The sequence below is a fragment of the Octopus bimaculoides genome, chromosome 5, assembly GCF_046866305.1.
Source record: "Octopus bimaculoides isolate indiv1 chromosome 5, ASM4686630v1, whole genome shotgun sequence".
NCBI lineage: Eukaryota > Metazoa > Mollusca > Cephalopoda > Octopoda > Octopodidae > Octopus > Octopus bimaculoides.
The window spans coordinates 13,996,541-14,014,590 of NC_142932.1; the positions used below are offsets into that span (position 1 = coordinate 13,996,541).

At 35.0% G+C, this 18,050-nt stretch overlaps 1 protein-coding gene across 1 annotated transcript in view; it reads left to right on the forward strand.

Moving 5' to 3' along the window:
- Positions 1-18,050, forward strand: part of LOC106878623 (plexin-A2) — a 758,495-nt gene that overhangs the window by 712,641 nt on the left and 27,804 nt on the right. The window contains exons 22-24 of the mRNA XM_089351892.1: positions 6,156-6,302; positions 8,321-8,480; positions 16,512-16,636. Coding sequence (XP_089208018.1) covers positions 6,156-6,302; positions 8,321-8,480; positions 16,512-16,636 — 432 coding nt within the window. The remainder of the gene's footprint in view (positions 1-6,155; positions 6,303-8,320; positions 8,481-16,511; positions 16,637-18,050) is intronic.

Below are 18,050 nucleotides of genomic sequence, written 5' to 3' on the forward strand. Positions count from 1 at the left end.
TGCACACATATATACACAAGATAAAAATGTATATATGTGTGTGTGTATAAACAAATATACTTCAATGTATCAGATATTAAATCAGCATTAGAAACCCCAAAAACAACGATGCCTCACACACACACACACACTTACTCCCCTCCTCGCCAATACATCATAGACATATATAGTGGTGGCAGGGGTGGGAGAAACAAATAGAAGATGGATTCTGGGTTAGGAAAAGCTAATAATCCTTCAGTTGTACGTAGCATGTTCTTAGTACTTTATTTCTACGTAATGTGTTTGTGTTGATTCTGTTGTTGTTGTTCGTACAGGGCTTTTAATTTTTTTTTCTTTTTTTTCCCCATTTTTAAAAATTTTTAACTTTGCATTGGAAAACTTCCCCAGAATGTTGTTATAAGGTTACTTTTGAGAATAAACAACAGTTTTAAAAAGAAGAAGAAAACAAAAAAATAAAAAGATTTTAAAACAGATCAGCTAATACAGGAACAACAACAACAACAACAATAATAATAATAATCATAATCATAACTTTGAAAAATGAAAAATAAAAATTTTTTTTATTCAAATGATCAATACTATGACATAGACAACAAAAGCGGGAAATAAAACAAATACACCAACAACCATTAGTAGTAGTAGCAGCAGCAGCAGTAGTAGTAGTAGTAGTAGTAGTAGTAGTGGTGGTGGTGGTAGTTGTAGTGAAACAGTAATCAGAGAGTGAGAGGAGACAGAAGAGCTACCACAAATACTTCAATAAGAGCAACAACAATATTGCAAAAATACATTCTGAAAAATTTAGAAATTTTAAAATTTCTACTAAAGGTTTCTTTTACTTTCATTCTATTATTTTTATTATCATTGCTTTCGTCTTCATCATCATTATTACTACTACTACTACTACTACTACTACTACTACTACTACTACTACTGAAAACAAGGATAAAATCATTTGTAATTTCTGTCTGAAGAAAATATTAAAACAACTGAATGTGGATTTATCAAAGATTTATGTTAGATCATGGTAATTGTATTTTTTTTTTTGTTTTTTTTTAAATTTTGTTTTAATGCACAAGCATGGCTGTGTGGTTAATGAGCTTGCTCTGCAACCACACGGTCTTGGGTTCAGTCCCACTGAATGGCACCTAGGACAAGTGTCTTCTACTAGAGTCAGTGGCTGATATCCTTCTGAGTGAATTTGGTAGACAGAAACAATGTGGAGGTCCATTGTATATGTATACTTATATAAATGTCTGTGTGTCATTAAGTTTGTTCCCTCACTTCATTGCTTGACAACAGCATTTCGGTAAAAGAGACTGACTCCCAGACTATGTACTAGACTTAAAAAAAAAAATATTTATGATAAATATAAGTACAGAGATTACTTTCTTAGTTTAAACCATTCAAGATAGTGCCCCAGCATGGCCACAGCCCAGTGACTTGAATACGTAAAAGATAAATGGTAAAATATATTTCTGAAGCTCAAAGTTTATATGGAAGAAGAAAGCAAGAATCTCCTAAGTATTTTCCCTTAGTCTACATGTCAACTAAGTGGGACCAGTTATTGGGAGTCATCATCATTTAGTGTCTGTTTTCCATGCTGGCATGGGTTGGGGCCGGTTTGACTGAAGCTGGAGAGCTGCACAAGGTTCCAATCTGATTTGGCATGGTTTCTACAGTTGGATGCCATTCCTAACACCAACCACTCCAAGAGTGTAATGGGTGCTTTTTACCCGGCGCTGACATCGGCCACAACTATGATTTCACTTGGCTTGATGAATCTTCTGAAGCATAGCATATCACCAAAGGTCTCGATCACTTATCAATTCCATGAGACTCAATTAAATTTCAGAACTCAGGTGAGGCATAAGCCTTCCCCAAGTAAATTAGAGACATAATCATTGTCATTGTTTAATTTATCTTCTATCATTTACTTGTTTCAGTCGTTAGACTGTGGTCATGCTGGGGCACTGCCTTGAAGAATTTTTAGTTGAATGTATCAACTCCAGTACTTTGTTTTTTTTAAAGCCTGGTACTTATTCTAGCAGTCTGTTTTGCTAAACCACTAAGTTACAGGGATATAAATATGCCAACACTGTCAAGCAGTTGTAGGAGAGGGCAAAGACACGTGCTCACACACACACACACACACACACACGTATATGATGAACTTTTTTTAGTTTCCATTTCCCAAATCTACTCTCAAGGTTTTGTTTGACTCATGGCTATAATAGAAGTCGTTTTCCCAAAGTGCCACACAGTGGGACTGAACCCTGAACCATGTAGTTGAGAAGTAAGCTTCTTACAACAGAGCCATTTTTCCATACTTGCATAAGTCAGGTGGAATTTTTTGATCACATTTCTTATAACTAGGGGCTCCTCCTGTCACTAACCTTCACCTGTTTCCAAGTAAGGTAATATTCCCCATGACCAGACATGTTCTCATGGAAGATTGAAAATGAAGGACATCAGTTGTATGATGGTGACATTCCTTTACAACTATCACCTGAAGTCAAGACAACCAGACACATACACATGATGTTTGTCTCGTCTCATCAGATGATAGCTACCTCACATTCAACCTGATTGTTCTGATTTGCTTTCATCTATGCATGTGCATGGATATGACTTTTCAGCTATACAGCCATTGCAATAGAACATTATGAAAGATAAAACAGATCAAGAAATGAAATGATAGAGAGACATCTGTATATCATTGGGTCTAAGTGACAAAATCTTTAAAACATTTCTACCATGCTCTATAAGCATAGTAGGTTCCAGTGACAAGTATTGCAAGATGGCTGGCACTATTTTGACTGCAAGTTTTGTAACAGAGTATCTTTCTCCTAGAAGAGCTGCCTTTTTTACACCTTTGGGATTAAGACTCATTGAGGCCCTAAGCACTTAAAAGATTTTGGTGGCCCCATAAAAGATTATGTTATTCAAAATATAAACAATAGCAAACCATAAAATAAAATTTTATTTTTCAAAACGAAACAAAACAGTAAGAGGGAAAATAATGTTTATTTGTGTATACTTCCACTTTATTTATATTTGAAAAGTTTCCTCCTACTTTTTTGAATTGCAAAGTCTTTGATCAAATCCTCAAAATTAATCTTAGGTAACACATCTGCCTCTATACTTACAGATAAAAGCATCCCGAATATTATTTTAGCAACTTCAAAGTGATTTCTTTTGTGCTGTAAACCATTTACCATTTCTGTGGTACCCTCTCCTTCCCTTGATGCCCTAAGCATGTGCTTATTTTACTTAATGGCTAATCCAGTGCTGGACTTTTCTACTCCTGAGAAATTTATTTAACCCATAGGTGGGACCCTGGTACTACTGTTCATGGTCAAAACAGACCAAGGAGTAATGGTAACTAAGGGGTGACACCACGCTCTCCACAATTCCAGAACTCCTGGATTGAAGCCTCACCACTGGGTGCATTTTAATATCATACCCAGGGCACACACACACACACACACACACACACACACATTTGTATACACATGACAGGCCCCTTTCAGTTTCTGTCTACCAAATCCACTCACAAGGCATTAGTTAGCTCAGGATTATAGCAGAAGACACTTGCTCAAAGTACCACCCAGTGAGACTGAACCTGGAACCATGTGGGAGGGAAGCAAAATGCTTACCACACAGCCACGTCATGAAATGACTGCAGGCTTGGTTGTCGACTGCACTGGTACCACTAGTGCAAAGGGTTAGTGTTAACTGATTTAATCCATGTTAGTACATAACTGGTATAAGTCAAGGAAGCCTTTCTGTGGTTGCTTGACTTGCTAGAATTAGTTGCCAAATCACCCTCAAATTGACATTGAACTGTCACAAACTTATAAAAGGAAGATATTACCGTCTGGGTTGATCTTTGTAAAAGCATAAAGGGATGAAGGGTGAAGACAGCACCATGAGGATTTATTTTTGGTAGTATGGGGTACATCTAGTTGCTGTTACTACTTTTACTGCTACCACCATTAAGGAGTAGGAGTTGGTGGAGGAAGAGGTGGTAAAAGCAAGTCTGTGTGTGACTGCATATCCACATGAAGAAATGAAACAATGTATGTACGTGTGCATCTGGATAAATGAGTAAAAGTACATGTGTATGTCAGCTTACACACACACACACACACACACAAGGATTGATGTACATACACATCAGCAAGCTAAGAATAAAAAAATATATATATATAAAACAATGACAGATACAATATGGCAGATATTTCTATATTTTATGAGAAAAAGGAGCAGTCTGTCCCCACTTTTTTTAGGGAGAATAAGAAGTAGTCTAGGCAGATGCATAAGGGATTGAACACCTCCTCCTTAATAGGGGAGGAGGTACCTGAAGGAGTGAGGGTATGCACAGGAAGAATACTATTAGCATTCCTTTCTTTTCAAAGAAAGGGGGAGAAAGGCTACAACTAGAGACAAGAATAATAAAGCAGAATTGCAATCTCCACCTCATCCCCATCCTCCCCCATCCTCTTCTATACATCTAAATCTTTAAGGGACAGGCTTGTTATATTTTCTTTGTATTTTATGATGTCTTTCAGACAGGGGTTTGGGATAGGAAGAGGCTGCGAAGGAAGAAAAGCTGAGGAACAGCTTCATAGAGGGGACACACGGACACACACACACACACACACACACACACAGACAGATGCCAGGGCAGAAAGATAAAGGAATAGTCAGGCAGTTGATATTTAGATAAATAGATTGAGATATATTGAAAGAGTCAGCCAGCCATATTGAGAGGTACTGAAGTAGGGGAACAGCTCATAAAGTATACCTATCTATATATATATATATGTGTGTGTGTGTGTGTGTGTGTATAAACATACACATGATGTATGGCCTAGCTGGTCGAAACTTTGAAGTCACTGCCAACAACATTGTTATTTAAGAATAATAAATATGTACTCTACAAAAGTATAGAGCATCTCATCAGATTAATGTAAAATTGTTTTTATTATAACTGAACATGAAAACAAACATTAATATGAGTGTGTGTGTATGTATGTATATATATATATATATATATATATATATATATATATATATATATATATATATAAAGTATATATTGTTTGTTTTTATGTATATAAGTACAAGCATGACTTTGTGGTAACAAACTAGCTTCCAAACCACATGGTCTCAAGTTCAGTTCCATTGCATAGCCCCAAACTGACCAAAGTCTTGCAAGTGGATTTGGGAGACAGAAGCTGAAAGAAGCCCAGCTTGGCACAACTCTCTGGTTTGCCAGCTCTTGTCAAACCGTCCAACTCATGGAAAAGACATTAAATAATTATGGTGCGTGTGTGTGTGTGTGTGTTACTGTCTCCTTACCTTGACTTCATGCCATAGTTATAAATAAGTCTCATCATTAGGCAATAGTGGCCTTTTGTTTCTAATCTCCTGTGAAAACATATCTAGTCTTGGGTGAAGGTTGGCAACAAGAAGGGCGTCTGTCTATAGAAAATCTGTCTCCACAAATTCTCTCCAACCCATGTAAGCTTGGGAAAGTGGATGTCAAACAATGATGATGCTCTCTCTCTCTCGAAACGTCATACTCTCTCTCTCTTTCCTTTCCCGAGCGTCTAGTAACACTATCTGTATCACGTCCTCACGTTGTTGTTTTTTGTCTTTTTCCTTTTTTTGAACCTATATATATATATATATATATATATACACACACACACACACACACACACATATTTCATGTGCTGGTGACACATGAAAGGAACCCATGCCAGTGAGGCATAACTGGCATTTGGTACACTCTGTGGATTGGTTGGCATTAGGAAGGGCATCCAGCTGTAGAAACCAAGCCAAAACAGACTGGAATTTGATGCAGCTCTCTGGCTTCCCTGTTCCATTCAAACTGCCTGACCCATTCCAGTATGGAGAACAGACATTACGATGATGATGGTAATGGTGATGGTGGATGCAGGCATGGCTGTATGACTAAGGAGTTTATTTCCCAACCATATGGTTTCAAGTTCAATCACAGTGCACAACACTTTCAGCAAGTATCTTCTAATTATAATTCTGGGCCAACCACAAACATAAAATAAGTTGACAAATATTCCGTGAATTTCTGTGTTTCACATTTTACCTCTTTCTCTCTTTCTTTGTAGGACTGTGCCGGAAAACCTTTATTTTTGCTGTTCCAAGCAATCAAGCATCAGGTATCAAAAGGCCCCGTTGATGCTATCTCCAGTGAAGCTAAGTACTCCCTGAGTGAAGACAAACTGATTCGTCAGCAGATAGATTTCCGCACGCTGGTGAGTACACCCAAACTACCTTTCCTTTTTACTTTCTCATTAGTGGAGGCGCAATGGCCCAGTGGTTAGGGCAGCAGACTTGCGGTCATAGGATCATGGTTTCGATTCCCAGACCAGGCGTTGTGTTTATTGAGCGAAAACACCTAAAGCTCCACGAGGCTCTGGCAGGGGATGGTGGCGAACCCTGCTGTACTCTTCCACCACAACTTTCTCTCACTCTTACTTCCTGTTTCTGTTGTGCCTGTAATTCAAAGGGTCAGCCTTGTCACACTGCGTCACGCTGAATATCCCCGAGAACTACGTTATGGGCACACGTGTCTGTGGAGTGCTCAGCCACTTGCACGTTAATTTCAAGAGCAGGCTGTTCCGTTGATCGGATCAACTGGAACCCTCGACGTCGTAAGCGACGGAGTGCCAACAACAACTGTCTCATTAGAAGTACCTTAACTTACCTAAGAGAAATAACATTGTGTAAGTAGCGTGTGTTGTTACCAGGTGATATTTGATTCACAATTAGTGGCTGACTGAACTTATCAGCTTGTAAGATAACAAGTGCTTTTTCTTTTTAAACTTCTACAGCAGTGTTTCTCAACCACTTTTTTTAACTCTAGACCCCTTTCATTCTTATTTTACTTGGATGGACCCACCTAGTCATTCGATTTTTTTAAAATCAGTATATATAATGAAATATAATCAGAAATTGCATTAAAAAAATTGCTAAAATATTTTGTGAATTGGACATGTATAACAAATTTATTGCAGATAAATTTTACGAAACAAAATCTTATATGGACTCCGAATGGTCATATGAATCCCCAAAGGGCCATATGGACCCCAAAGGGCCACATTGACCCCAAAGAGCCATATGGACCCCAGTTGAGGACCACTGTTCTAGATAATGGTTTTCTTACATCTTGTGACGAGTGTAAGAATCTGTAAGGGTAGAAATGGTGGTGCTTGTTTAACCCTTGTGATACTAACATTCCTGAAACCAGTCCAGGTTCTATGATACAAACTTTCTGATTTAAAGGGATCTAAATTAAAACCTTTCATAAAAATTTTGTCATGTTCCAAACACCAGCTAATGACAGAGTTGTTTTATTAGATTTTTTTGTTATTTTCAAAATTAATTGAAATAATAGCAGTGTATTTAAACAGAAATATGGTAGCAAATGGGTTAAACATGAATTCTAATCTTTCTAAGTTTTCAGCAGAATAGTCACTCTTGCACGCTAGTGTTTGTACAACTTAGTGAAAGATCTGTTTGTCTTTTATATAAGAGATAAGCTGTGTGCCAACCTCTACTCAAAACCATTCAATGCTGCCACATCTTTTACAGTTATTTGTGCTGTGTCACCATCCTGCTAGTGTAGTAAAAACTTTGGCCAAAACTTCCTTTCCAGAACTGTACCGTCTTGGAAATGTGTGGCCTGAAAGCACTGTAGCCAGAATTAGAGTAAGGTGATAATTTTGGAAGGGAACTATTAGCATTGCCAACAATAAAGTGATTCTCTTAACATTGTAATTTCAAAACTTTAAAGTTCCATGCAGAATTTATTAACTTCAGTTTCTGTAATGTTTGCTCAAGGCATTTAGCTATATTTTTTTATGTCCCAAGTTCAAATTCCACTAGGTTCGATTTTTTTTTTTTTTTCCCCTGAATTTCATTTTAATCAATTCACAGGGTTAATTAAGATAGGTATCATTAACCCTTTAGCATTCAGAATACCCTGTCGAATTCATTTACATTGTTTTGAATTAACCATGCATAACCTCAAAGCTTCAAAATTTCAATGATGTAGGATAGGTGTGACAGACAGTATTTAAGCTGGTTTGAACGTAAAACAGGTAAGATATTTGGGTTGGATATGACCAGTGGAAATGCTAGAGAGTTAAAATTAATGTTTTAGTATCATTGCCATATACTGTACTCCTTATAAATTTATCTTCAAATGCCAGTGTCTAAATGTGTTTGCATATATTTATTCATGTCTTTCTCTCTCTTAATATATTCATAGACAATAAATGTGTGTGACACAGAGCAGTTTAGCCAACCATATGTTCCAGTCAAAGTCCTCGACTGTGACACCATCACACATGTCAAGGAGAAAATCATGGATGCCATCTACAAGAATGCTCCATTTAGTAGACGGCCGCCTATAGAGAGCTTAGACCTTGGTAAGTGACATTCTTAGCGATGGATGAAACAATTCCATCAGCATAACTATGTATAACCAAGTTTGTTCATTTAGAAGTTTTAAGAGAATTCTTGTCTGTTCCCTATTTATCTTGTCCAACTTCCTTTCTGAAGTATTTTGTTTTTTAAGTGATTACCAAGAGATTTTGCAAAAATAATCCAGCAAAACTTCAATTCTTTCAATTCCACAGCTGAATCCAACACTCATAGTTTCTGCTCCATAGAATTACTTTAACCCCTTTGGTATTCACATTGTTTTGAATTAATAATACATTATTTATTTCATATCTTCAAGATTTCAGTGATGTAATTTGTTTATTTTTAGAGTGACATTATAAGTTGAGCATAAGAAGCTGCGTCTGGCCAGCTTATACATAAGACATGTAGAATATTTTGGCTGGACATGGTCAGTTTAAATCAGTGATTCTTAAACCTTTGTTTTTTTTGTTTTTGTTACTGATAGACCCCTTTGATTCCTATGTTACTCAGGTGGTCCCTCTAAGCCATTCAATGTTTAAATAGTCCTATTTTTGTAATTAAATATCATTAGGAAGTGTATTAAAAAAAAAAAACTTTTAAGATATTTTGTGTATTGTAGAAATATATAACCAATTTCTTGCTCATTGATTTTAATAACAAAAAAATGTCTCGACATATACATCTGGATCCCATATCAAAGTTGGACCTGATTGTTTTAAATATTAGTTTCAAATTTTGACACAAAGCTATCAAGTTTGGCGGGGTGGAGTAAATCAATTAAGTTGGCTTAGGCAGAATTAGAACTCAGAACACGAAGAAGAAAGAAATATCACTAAACATTTTTCCCAGCATGCTAATGATTCTGCCAGCTCACTATCTTAGATTGCTGTAAATAATACACGATTTAAACCAGCTATGCCTAGCTCAAACATGCTACCAGTTTTACATTCAAACTAGCCAAATCCAGCCCCTCACACTTACACTAACAATATAATTCTTGAAAGAAAGCAACTGTATCATTGAAATCTCAAAGCTACAAGATAATGTATGGTTAATTCAAAACAATGTAGATAAATAAGCATTTATAATTTGACAGCTGAAAGGTCAATGGACTAAAAACTTTTTATCCTGAACATGCTCTTCTGAAATTGGAGTATGTTTAATATATTCTAGCATTTTTATGCCATCAAATAAACTATTTATATTTAACTTTTCAAGCTTGCAATCTTAAAGAAAGGGGAAAAAAATCTTCAATTTGAAAATTTGGTCTTGTAAAAGAAAACAAAATTTGACGTATCTATTTTATCAAGACATTTTGCTCCAAATGATAGAATTTTGAGTGTTGTTGTCTCTCTGGTTTTGAAAATATTGGAACAAGAAATATCTTTCAAACAAAGGTGACAGAACTGAAGGAGAGAATAGCCAGACACAATGGTTTAATAATGATATTAATAGTTAAAGTAGCTTAAGGTTACAAGTTCAAACCAGAGCAAGGTTCTGTTTTTTTTTTGTTTATCCCTACAGGGTTATAAACATAAACAACAGTAATGTTGCAGGTTCAGTTCTAGTTGTCTGGTATTACTCTGGGTCTCTGTACCTGATTGAAAGATATCCATATATGTCAAAATTTCATTTTTTTGTTTTTGTTCTTGTTTTTTTTTTTTCTTTTCAGGATGAATTTTTTATTGTTGTTTGTTTTACCTTACTGTGTATAATTAGACCCTAAATAAGGGGTCAGTATTATCATACCAAATGTTAGAAAAATCAATATTATTTAAGAACAAGACAGCTTTTTAAAATTTTTTTCTGTAATTGCATAAGCTTACTACGTCTTCAGAATTTGAATTCTATTTGTCATGTTTCTTAACATGTAACCTTAGAAACTCATTCGATTCTTAATTATAAATCTTCCACAAACAAAATAACAATTGATTATGATGATGATGATGATGATGATGATGATGATGATGAGCAGCAGAAGAGAGAGCACAAGAAAAGGAAGAATTTTTTTTGTTTTGCAATAGTGTATTAACACAATGATTTAGATAGAAGGTCATTATAAGATATGAAATAAGGGTTTCAAAGCTTATCCACCCTACAATGTTGCTTCAAATTTCATTAGAGGAACACCACCACTACAGCCAACTCCACCACCACCACCAATTATGATCATAATTATAATAGTGATAATAATAATCCTTTCTACTATAGGCACAAGGCCTGAAATTTTGGGGAAGGGGTTAAGTCGATTACATCAACTCCAGTGCTCAAGTGATACCTATCTTAATGACCCCGAAAGTATGAAAGGCAGAGTTGACCTTAGTAGAATCTGAACCAGAAAAATGCCACATTGACAAATCTGCTAACAATAATATTAATAATAATATAAATTTAACAAATTTTTAGTCCCTTTGCTTTGAAAACCTTGTATTTTTAAATGAACACATTTGTGTGCCTGCACAAGCATACGCACTCATGCATAAACATACACACACACACAGAGAATGTGAGAGTACTTTATAGCAAGAGGAAGTGAATACAGATCAGAGAGTTTATTTATTTATTCGTTGATAATTAAATCTTTTCACTATTTCTTTCACAAGAAAGCTTAATTTTCTAGTTAAGCTCTGTGTGTGTGTGTGTGTATGCTTGCACACACTTGTGTGTTTCCACTAGCGATACCTCTGTTGTCCCAAGGACTACCTGTCATCATGCCTATTACAGTCATCTCTTCTACCATCACCACCACTATGATCTAACATATGTTGCAGCTTGATATAAGAGAGAGTAGACAGTGTGTGTGAGAGAGAGAGTGATACTACTGAACGATGTAGCTTGGTTAAAGGGTAGCTATGAACTGGGATTTAAATAGATTATTGTTAATCTTTATCAGTGGAAGGATTACTTCCATTCCTTAAGAATGTTCAATCTGAGACACGCAAGTGCTTCCATCATTCATGCGCGCGTGTGTGTGTGTATAAATGTGCATATATACATATACAGCTACAAGCACATACACATTTACCAACACAAAGCGCATTCACTCACATCACTTTGTGTGCTTTCTCATACTTCTATCCATTTTCTCTACTTCCTTGTACATCTGTCCTTATTCCTCACAGGTGTTTTGCTTCCCAGAAAACACCATGTTAAATGAATAATAGAACACATGGGGAAAACAGGTTTCATGCTGAGACCCAAAGTTGTCCCACTAACTTGCCCAAATAACACCTTCATATACTTTTTAGAAATTGGATCTTGAAGCAGTTAAGGCTATAAATAATTGTGTGTTATTATCGGCTGGATAAGGCTAGAAGGTTGACCAGCTCAATAAACTCCTTTGCATCTAACTAATCCTTTCTTCATTGCTGTATGAAGAGGTTTTGGTCATTGCTATATGAAGAAGTTTTGTGCGTGATAGAGATGCTACAAGTACAGTCACAGCAAGCTTGTTTTTTGAGCTTGGTTTGTTGTAGCTTTTGACTAAAACCTTTCAGTAATCATAAATCTAATGTCACAGCAAATTTCAGCGTACTTATGGCTGACTGAATTATATATTCTACAGATAAAAATGTCTTTAGGAAGAGAGTCATGGTAAGAAATGAAATAGACTTGCAGAGACTTGTGGGTGTGTCCTAATCATTTTTTTTTTTTTTGTTCTCAAAACAACCAAATCTGAGATATCCACCTCCCTATCATCTTCAATACACAATCATGCATTCTTTATTCATCCATCTATCTACTTAACTGCCTACATTCACCCATACAAAGATCATCTATTCACCCACTTACTGTCTCTGCTTTATTTTTAATTCCATTCCCATTTAAATAGTTTGTATGTGTGTGTGATCACCAATTATTCAAACTATAACTGAATAACTATGAATATATTTACATGAAACCTCTGGTATTGGACTATTGAATTCTAATAATCCACTCATGCAAGTTAAGAACTCATTTTTCCTGTTAGTCACCGATGTGTGTGTATGTATGTATGTGTGTATATATTGTATATATATATATATGTGTGTATGTGTGTATGCACATGCATATATGTACTATATATATATGTATGTATAGATTGTGTGTTTATAGATATATGTGTGTGTGTGTATGCTATATATATGTAAGAATACACATAAATGTGTCTACCATCAACCATAATTCAAACTCCAATTGAATAACCTTGAACATATCCACATGAAACTTGTGGTATTGGACTATTGAATTCAATTCTGTTAAAAGAAATTGTTCCTCCACCCATGTGGTATTAAGGAGTCATTTTTTCCAGTTAGTCACTTATGTGTGTGTTTATATATATGTATGTATGTATGTATGTATGTATGTATATATGTATACACACACTCAAAAACATGCATACATACACATACGTACAAATATAATTTATGAGTTTATATTTTTTCTATTGTTTTTTTTTACTTTGTGCGGAAAGCAGTGGATATATAGTCTTCTTAGTATAGCTTTTAAGGATTGTGCGTGTGTGTGTGTGTGTGCTTCAGCTTCACTTTTATTCTAAAAGTCTTTGAAAAAGAGAATTCTAAAAATATTACAAAATCCTTTATTCCAAAATATTGGTAAACCTATAAATTCCAAAATGCTAAATCCTCTCAGAGCCTTGTTTGATTTTATAGCATTTTGTCAAAAGAAAAAATTAATTTGTAACAACAGCAGCAGCAGCAGCAGTAGTAGTAGTCGTAGTAGTATTTCTAGGGTTGATGTTGTTGCAAATTTTATTACTTTTTTCTTATTATTATTAATAATATACAAACAGGCATGGCCAAGTGGTTAAGAAACTCACCTTACAACCATCTGGTTTTGAGTTCAGTCCCACTGCTCAGCATTTTGAGCAAGTGTCTTTTACTATAGCCTTGTCTACTAAGTAGTAAACAGAAACTGAAAGAAACCAGCCATTTATATATATATATATATATATATATTATATATATATATATATATATATATATATATATATATATATATATATATATATATATATATAAATTATTAGCAAGGCAGCCTATTGGCAGTGTCGTTAACACACCAGGCAAAATGCTTGGCAGCATTTTGTCCATCTCTATGTTCTGAGTTCAAATTCCACTGAGGTCAATAAATTGAGTACCAGTGAAACACTGGGGCCTACATTATCGACTAACTCTCTCTCCACAACTTTCAGGCCTTGTGCCTATAATAGAAATGATTTTTTTTTATTACTGACGTGGTAAGCTGGTAGAATCATTACCCACTTAGCATATCGTCCATCTTTGCATTCTGAGTTCAAATTCCAACAAGGAACTATGCCTTTCATCCTTTCAGAGTGGATGAAATAAGTACCAGTTGAGTACTGGGGGTTAATATAATTGACTAGCCCTCTTCCCCAAAAATTTCAGCTCTTTGCCCATAGTAGAAGGAGTTACCCTGGTTGTTGTTGTTAATGAAACAGTAGAGCACAAGATTAGATTCATTATGGTATGAAGTTAAATTTTTCAGTTTTATAGCTTCAGACTCAGTCTTACTGGATAGACTCAGTCTTACACTGCTGTAAGATCAATAAAGTCATTACTATAGATCATTGCCCCCGCAATCTTTTTCACTTGTGGTACACTTATATCCTTTTCAAACTAGAAATATAACTACAAGTATAGCAAAAAAATTTATCATCAGGTTACACTGTGGCACCCCTATCATTGATTTGTGGCACACCAGTGTGCCGCGGCATACCGGCTGCAGAGCACTGCTATAGATAGACACTAGTAATGCAGATTTACAGAAAGACAAGAAACCCTTGTGCTTAAGCAAAATAAGTTTTTGCCTTCATTTATTTCTTTCTCCTCATCATCATTATCATTATTATAGTGATTATTATTTTGGCTATTATTACATAAACTGTAAAACAATATATTGATGCATAGTATTTTATTCATAGTGATACAGAGACAAAGATATACACTCTTAATATTTTTCTCTCTCATATACACACACACACTCACGGCTGCATATAACATCATACACACTCTCATGACTGCATATAATGTCACACACATGACTGCATATAATATCTTACACACACACAAATGACTGCATATAATATGACACACACACACACACACACACACACACAAGCATCTTAAAATTAAATAGACACTCCCCTTTCATTATACACTTTTACCTGTGCAGACACTTTGAACCTTAAAACATATTATGCACAGTGCATTTTGTTTCTAGAAATAAATCTTTCATGAACGATGGTGTCTATTTACTTTCGAGATGTCTCAGTATGTGTGTGTATACACACACACACATATTTCACTTAGGTGTGACTTATACACAGGGCAAAACTAAAACTATGAAGGGAAATAATTTTGCACCAAGGTTTAACACTAAATTAGAGGTGAGAATTACATACAAGTAATTACTGTAAGATACACACACACTCATAAATACAACCTTGGAAGTATATTCTCATGTACACACAGCTTGCTCCTTCTCTTTCACACTCTCTACTCACTCTCTCCACTTCAATCACTCTCTCTCTTTCACTCTCACATATCTCTGCTCAAATCCCATTTTGTCTCTGTTCTTTGCTTTTAATCTCTCTCTCTCTCTCTTTCTCTCTATCTCTCTCTTTCTCTCTCTCTCTCTCTCTCTCTCTCTCTCTCTGCTCTTTCTCTCTTTTTCTCACTGCTCTTTTTCTCACAACTCTTTCTATCTTCCATCTATTTTTCCCCGTCTCCCCTCCTCTTTTTTCTTTTTTTCTCAACCTATAGGTGACTATCTAAAACAATTTCAAAGACATGTTCCATCAATCCACAATAATTCCTTAGATCTATTCTCAATCGGACAAAGTTAGTTCCATAGATAAGGCAGTCAAAACCATAAATCAAAAATTGAATGAAGACCATCAAATCAACATCTATTCGCCCAACATATTATATAATATATATATATATATATATATATATATATATATATATTGTCATTTTCCTCCTTCCTTCATATCATGGAGATATTATCAAAATGGCCTAGGTAGTGTTACTAATATAGCTTCTATACTCTTCTGTTGCCTGCAGTAAATGCACAATCAATGTATATACACACATGCACAGCTGAATATATGTGTATTTTATTTTTACATCTGTACATCTTTATTCATCTGTGTGTGTATGTGTACACACACACAAAAATTTGAAATGTATATATATGTATATGGAGACATGTTAATATATAGATATGCTATATATGTATAAAGAGAGATATAGATCTATTGACAGAGGTATATAATATAAATATATATATTATATAATACATAAATATGTTTATTATATATATAAATATATATTTATATCTATTGTATAATATATATATATATATATGTAGTATGGTACCTCAATATATTAGATTTGAGGCATTTTTTTAAATGTCTTGTTCACAGGAGTAATCTCCCTTTGTGTGTAACTCTTCTAAATGGAAATACAGTAATACTTGATGGAGGAAGGAAAGGTGTAGCATCAAAAGAAAAAAAAAAATATTAGCCCAACATACAGACTGCCTTCATCTTTTCCACTTTCGACCTTTGGCTTACAGAATATGTCTCAATAACCACTGATCTGATGCTAACAATTTCCTTTTCCCTTAATGCTGCTACTACTACTACTATTCCTATCTATCTATGGCCATTTCTCTTATTAATGTCACTGCCGATACTTCTACTACTACTACTACCACTGCTGCTGCTGTTGTTGTTGCCAATGAGACTTGCTGCTGCTGTTCCAAATATTTCTGCTGCTGCTGTTGCTGCTGTATGGTGCAGAAGAAACATTTCTGTTATTATTCATTGGCAACTTTCTACTCCATACAAGCATAAAATAAATAAATAAATAAATAATAATAATATTCATTCGACAAAACCCGACCTCGCTTTCACACCCCACTGGCAAACTGTGACCGTAAGTGAGTGCATTTTTTTCTTAACGTTCAGCTTGTCTGATAAAAGGTTTCTGTTTACCTATTGACAGTCTTATTTGCTCAACCTCCAGAATGGCGTTCAACCCCCAACGAGATCCTCATCCTCAATGATGAAGACAGCACCTCAAAGATCGAGGGTGACCTCAAACGACTCAATTCACTCGCGCACTACAAGGTAAAACCCATACTCACTGCATGTCCCTTTCATCCGACCTCGTTGCTCCTCTTCATCTACATAACAAAAAAAAAAAAAAAAGAGTATGTATGTCTAACACAGAGGAATGTATGTAGTTTTCGGGAGCAAGAAAGACCCAGGAAAACTTCAAGATTGATGTCACCAGATCGGATATAGTATAAATATCCACCCCACCCACTTTTCACATCTATTTAGATATGTTTTCTTCTATATTGTCTTGACGTTATTGTTTTGGGGGTTGCTTGAATTATGCCCCCTACCTTCATCTATTTTTATCTGGAATGGTAATGACTGAAGAATGCTGGTATTGTTGATGTTGTTCTTGTATATGCATCAATTCAATGTTATTGTTGTTGTTATTTTTGTTTGTTTGTTCTTCGGTTTTTTTCTTATATTTTGGCATTTGTCTTCCTTCTGCATGACATTAAGAATTACCTCAGGTTTTCTTCATTTTGCATAAAATCCTTGCTGAATTTGTCTAAATGTTTTAGAAAAATAATACAGATTTAACCATATTGTCGAGTGAATGACTACTTGATGAGCAACTGGCATAAATTTAGGATATAATCAGATCAGAGAGAGCTTTTCAACTGTTTGACTGACTCGTTCTTTATGTCACTGACCAATCAACTAATCTACTGTGGGACTGTCTAAAACCAGAAATACAACAAGGTGATTGGTTGACAGAACAGTTGATCTAGTAACTTGACCCTGTTGATACCAACCCTTCATCTCAGGCTGCCCCTTCTCGGTTTTAAAGTGATCTGTATTAAAACCTTCCATCAAAATTTTATGTATATATTCTAAACACCCAACTAAATAATGAAAAATCATTTCATTAAATTTTCCATTATTTTCAAAATTATCTGAAACAAAGTGAGAATATTTCAACGGAAATATAATTAAAAAAAAAGGGTTAAAAATGATCTAAATCAAAACCTTGGATCGAAATTTTGTGTTGATTTTTGTTACAAATGACAGTTACTTTACTAAATTCTCCCTTATTTTCAAAATTAATTGAATCAAAGACAGTTAGAAAAATAAGACATGGAACTGAAATTGATTGACTATTACAGTAGATGAAGGCTGAATAGTTAGTAAGGTTACATATTCACTGACCAACCATGTAGCAGCTTCTACATTCAATTGAGTTATCTGACTGGTTAGTTCATTAGCTGATTAGATCTGTGACTGAGTATTGAGCCAATTTAGTCACAGATGTTAGAACAATAAGTTGATTGACCAGTTGAGAAAACGACTTATTTTTCAGCCTGACCAACACATAAAGTACAAAATATAGAATAAGTAAAATAATATTCTAGCTGAGGAATTCAACAACTATTGTTATCATACACTGCTTTTGTTTCAACTGATTTTGAAAATAATGAAGAAT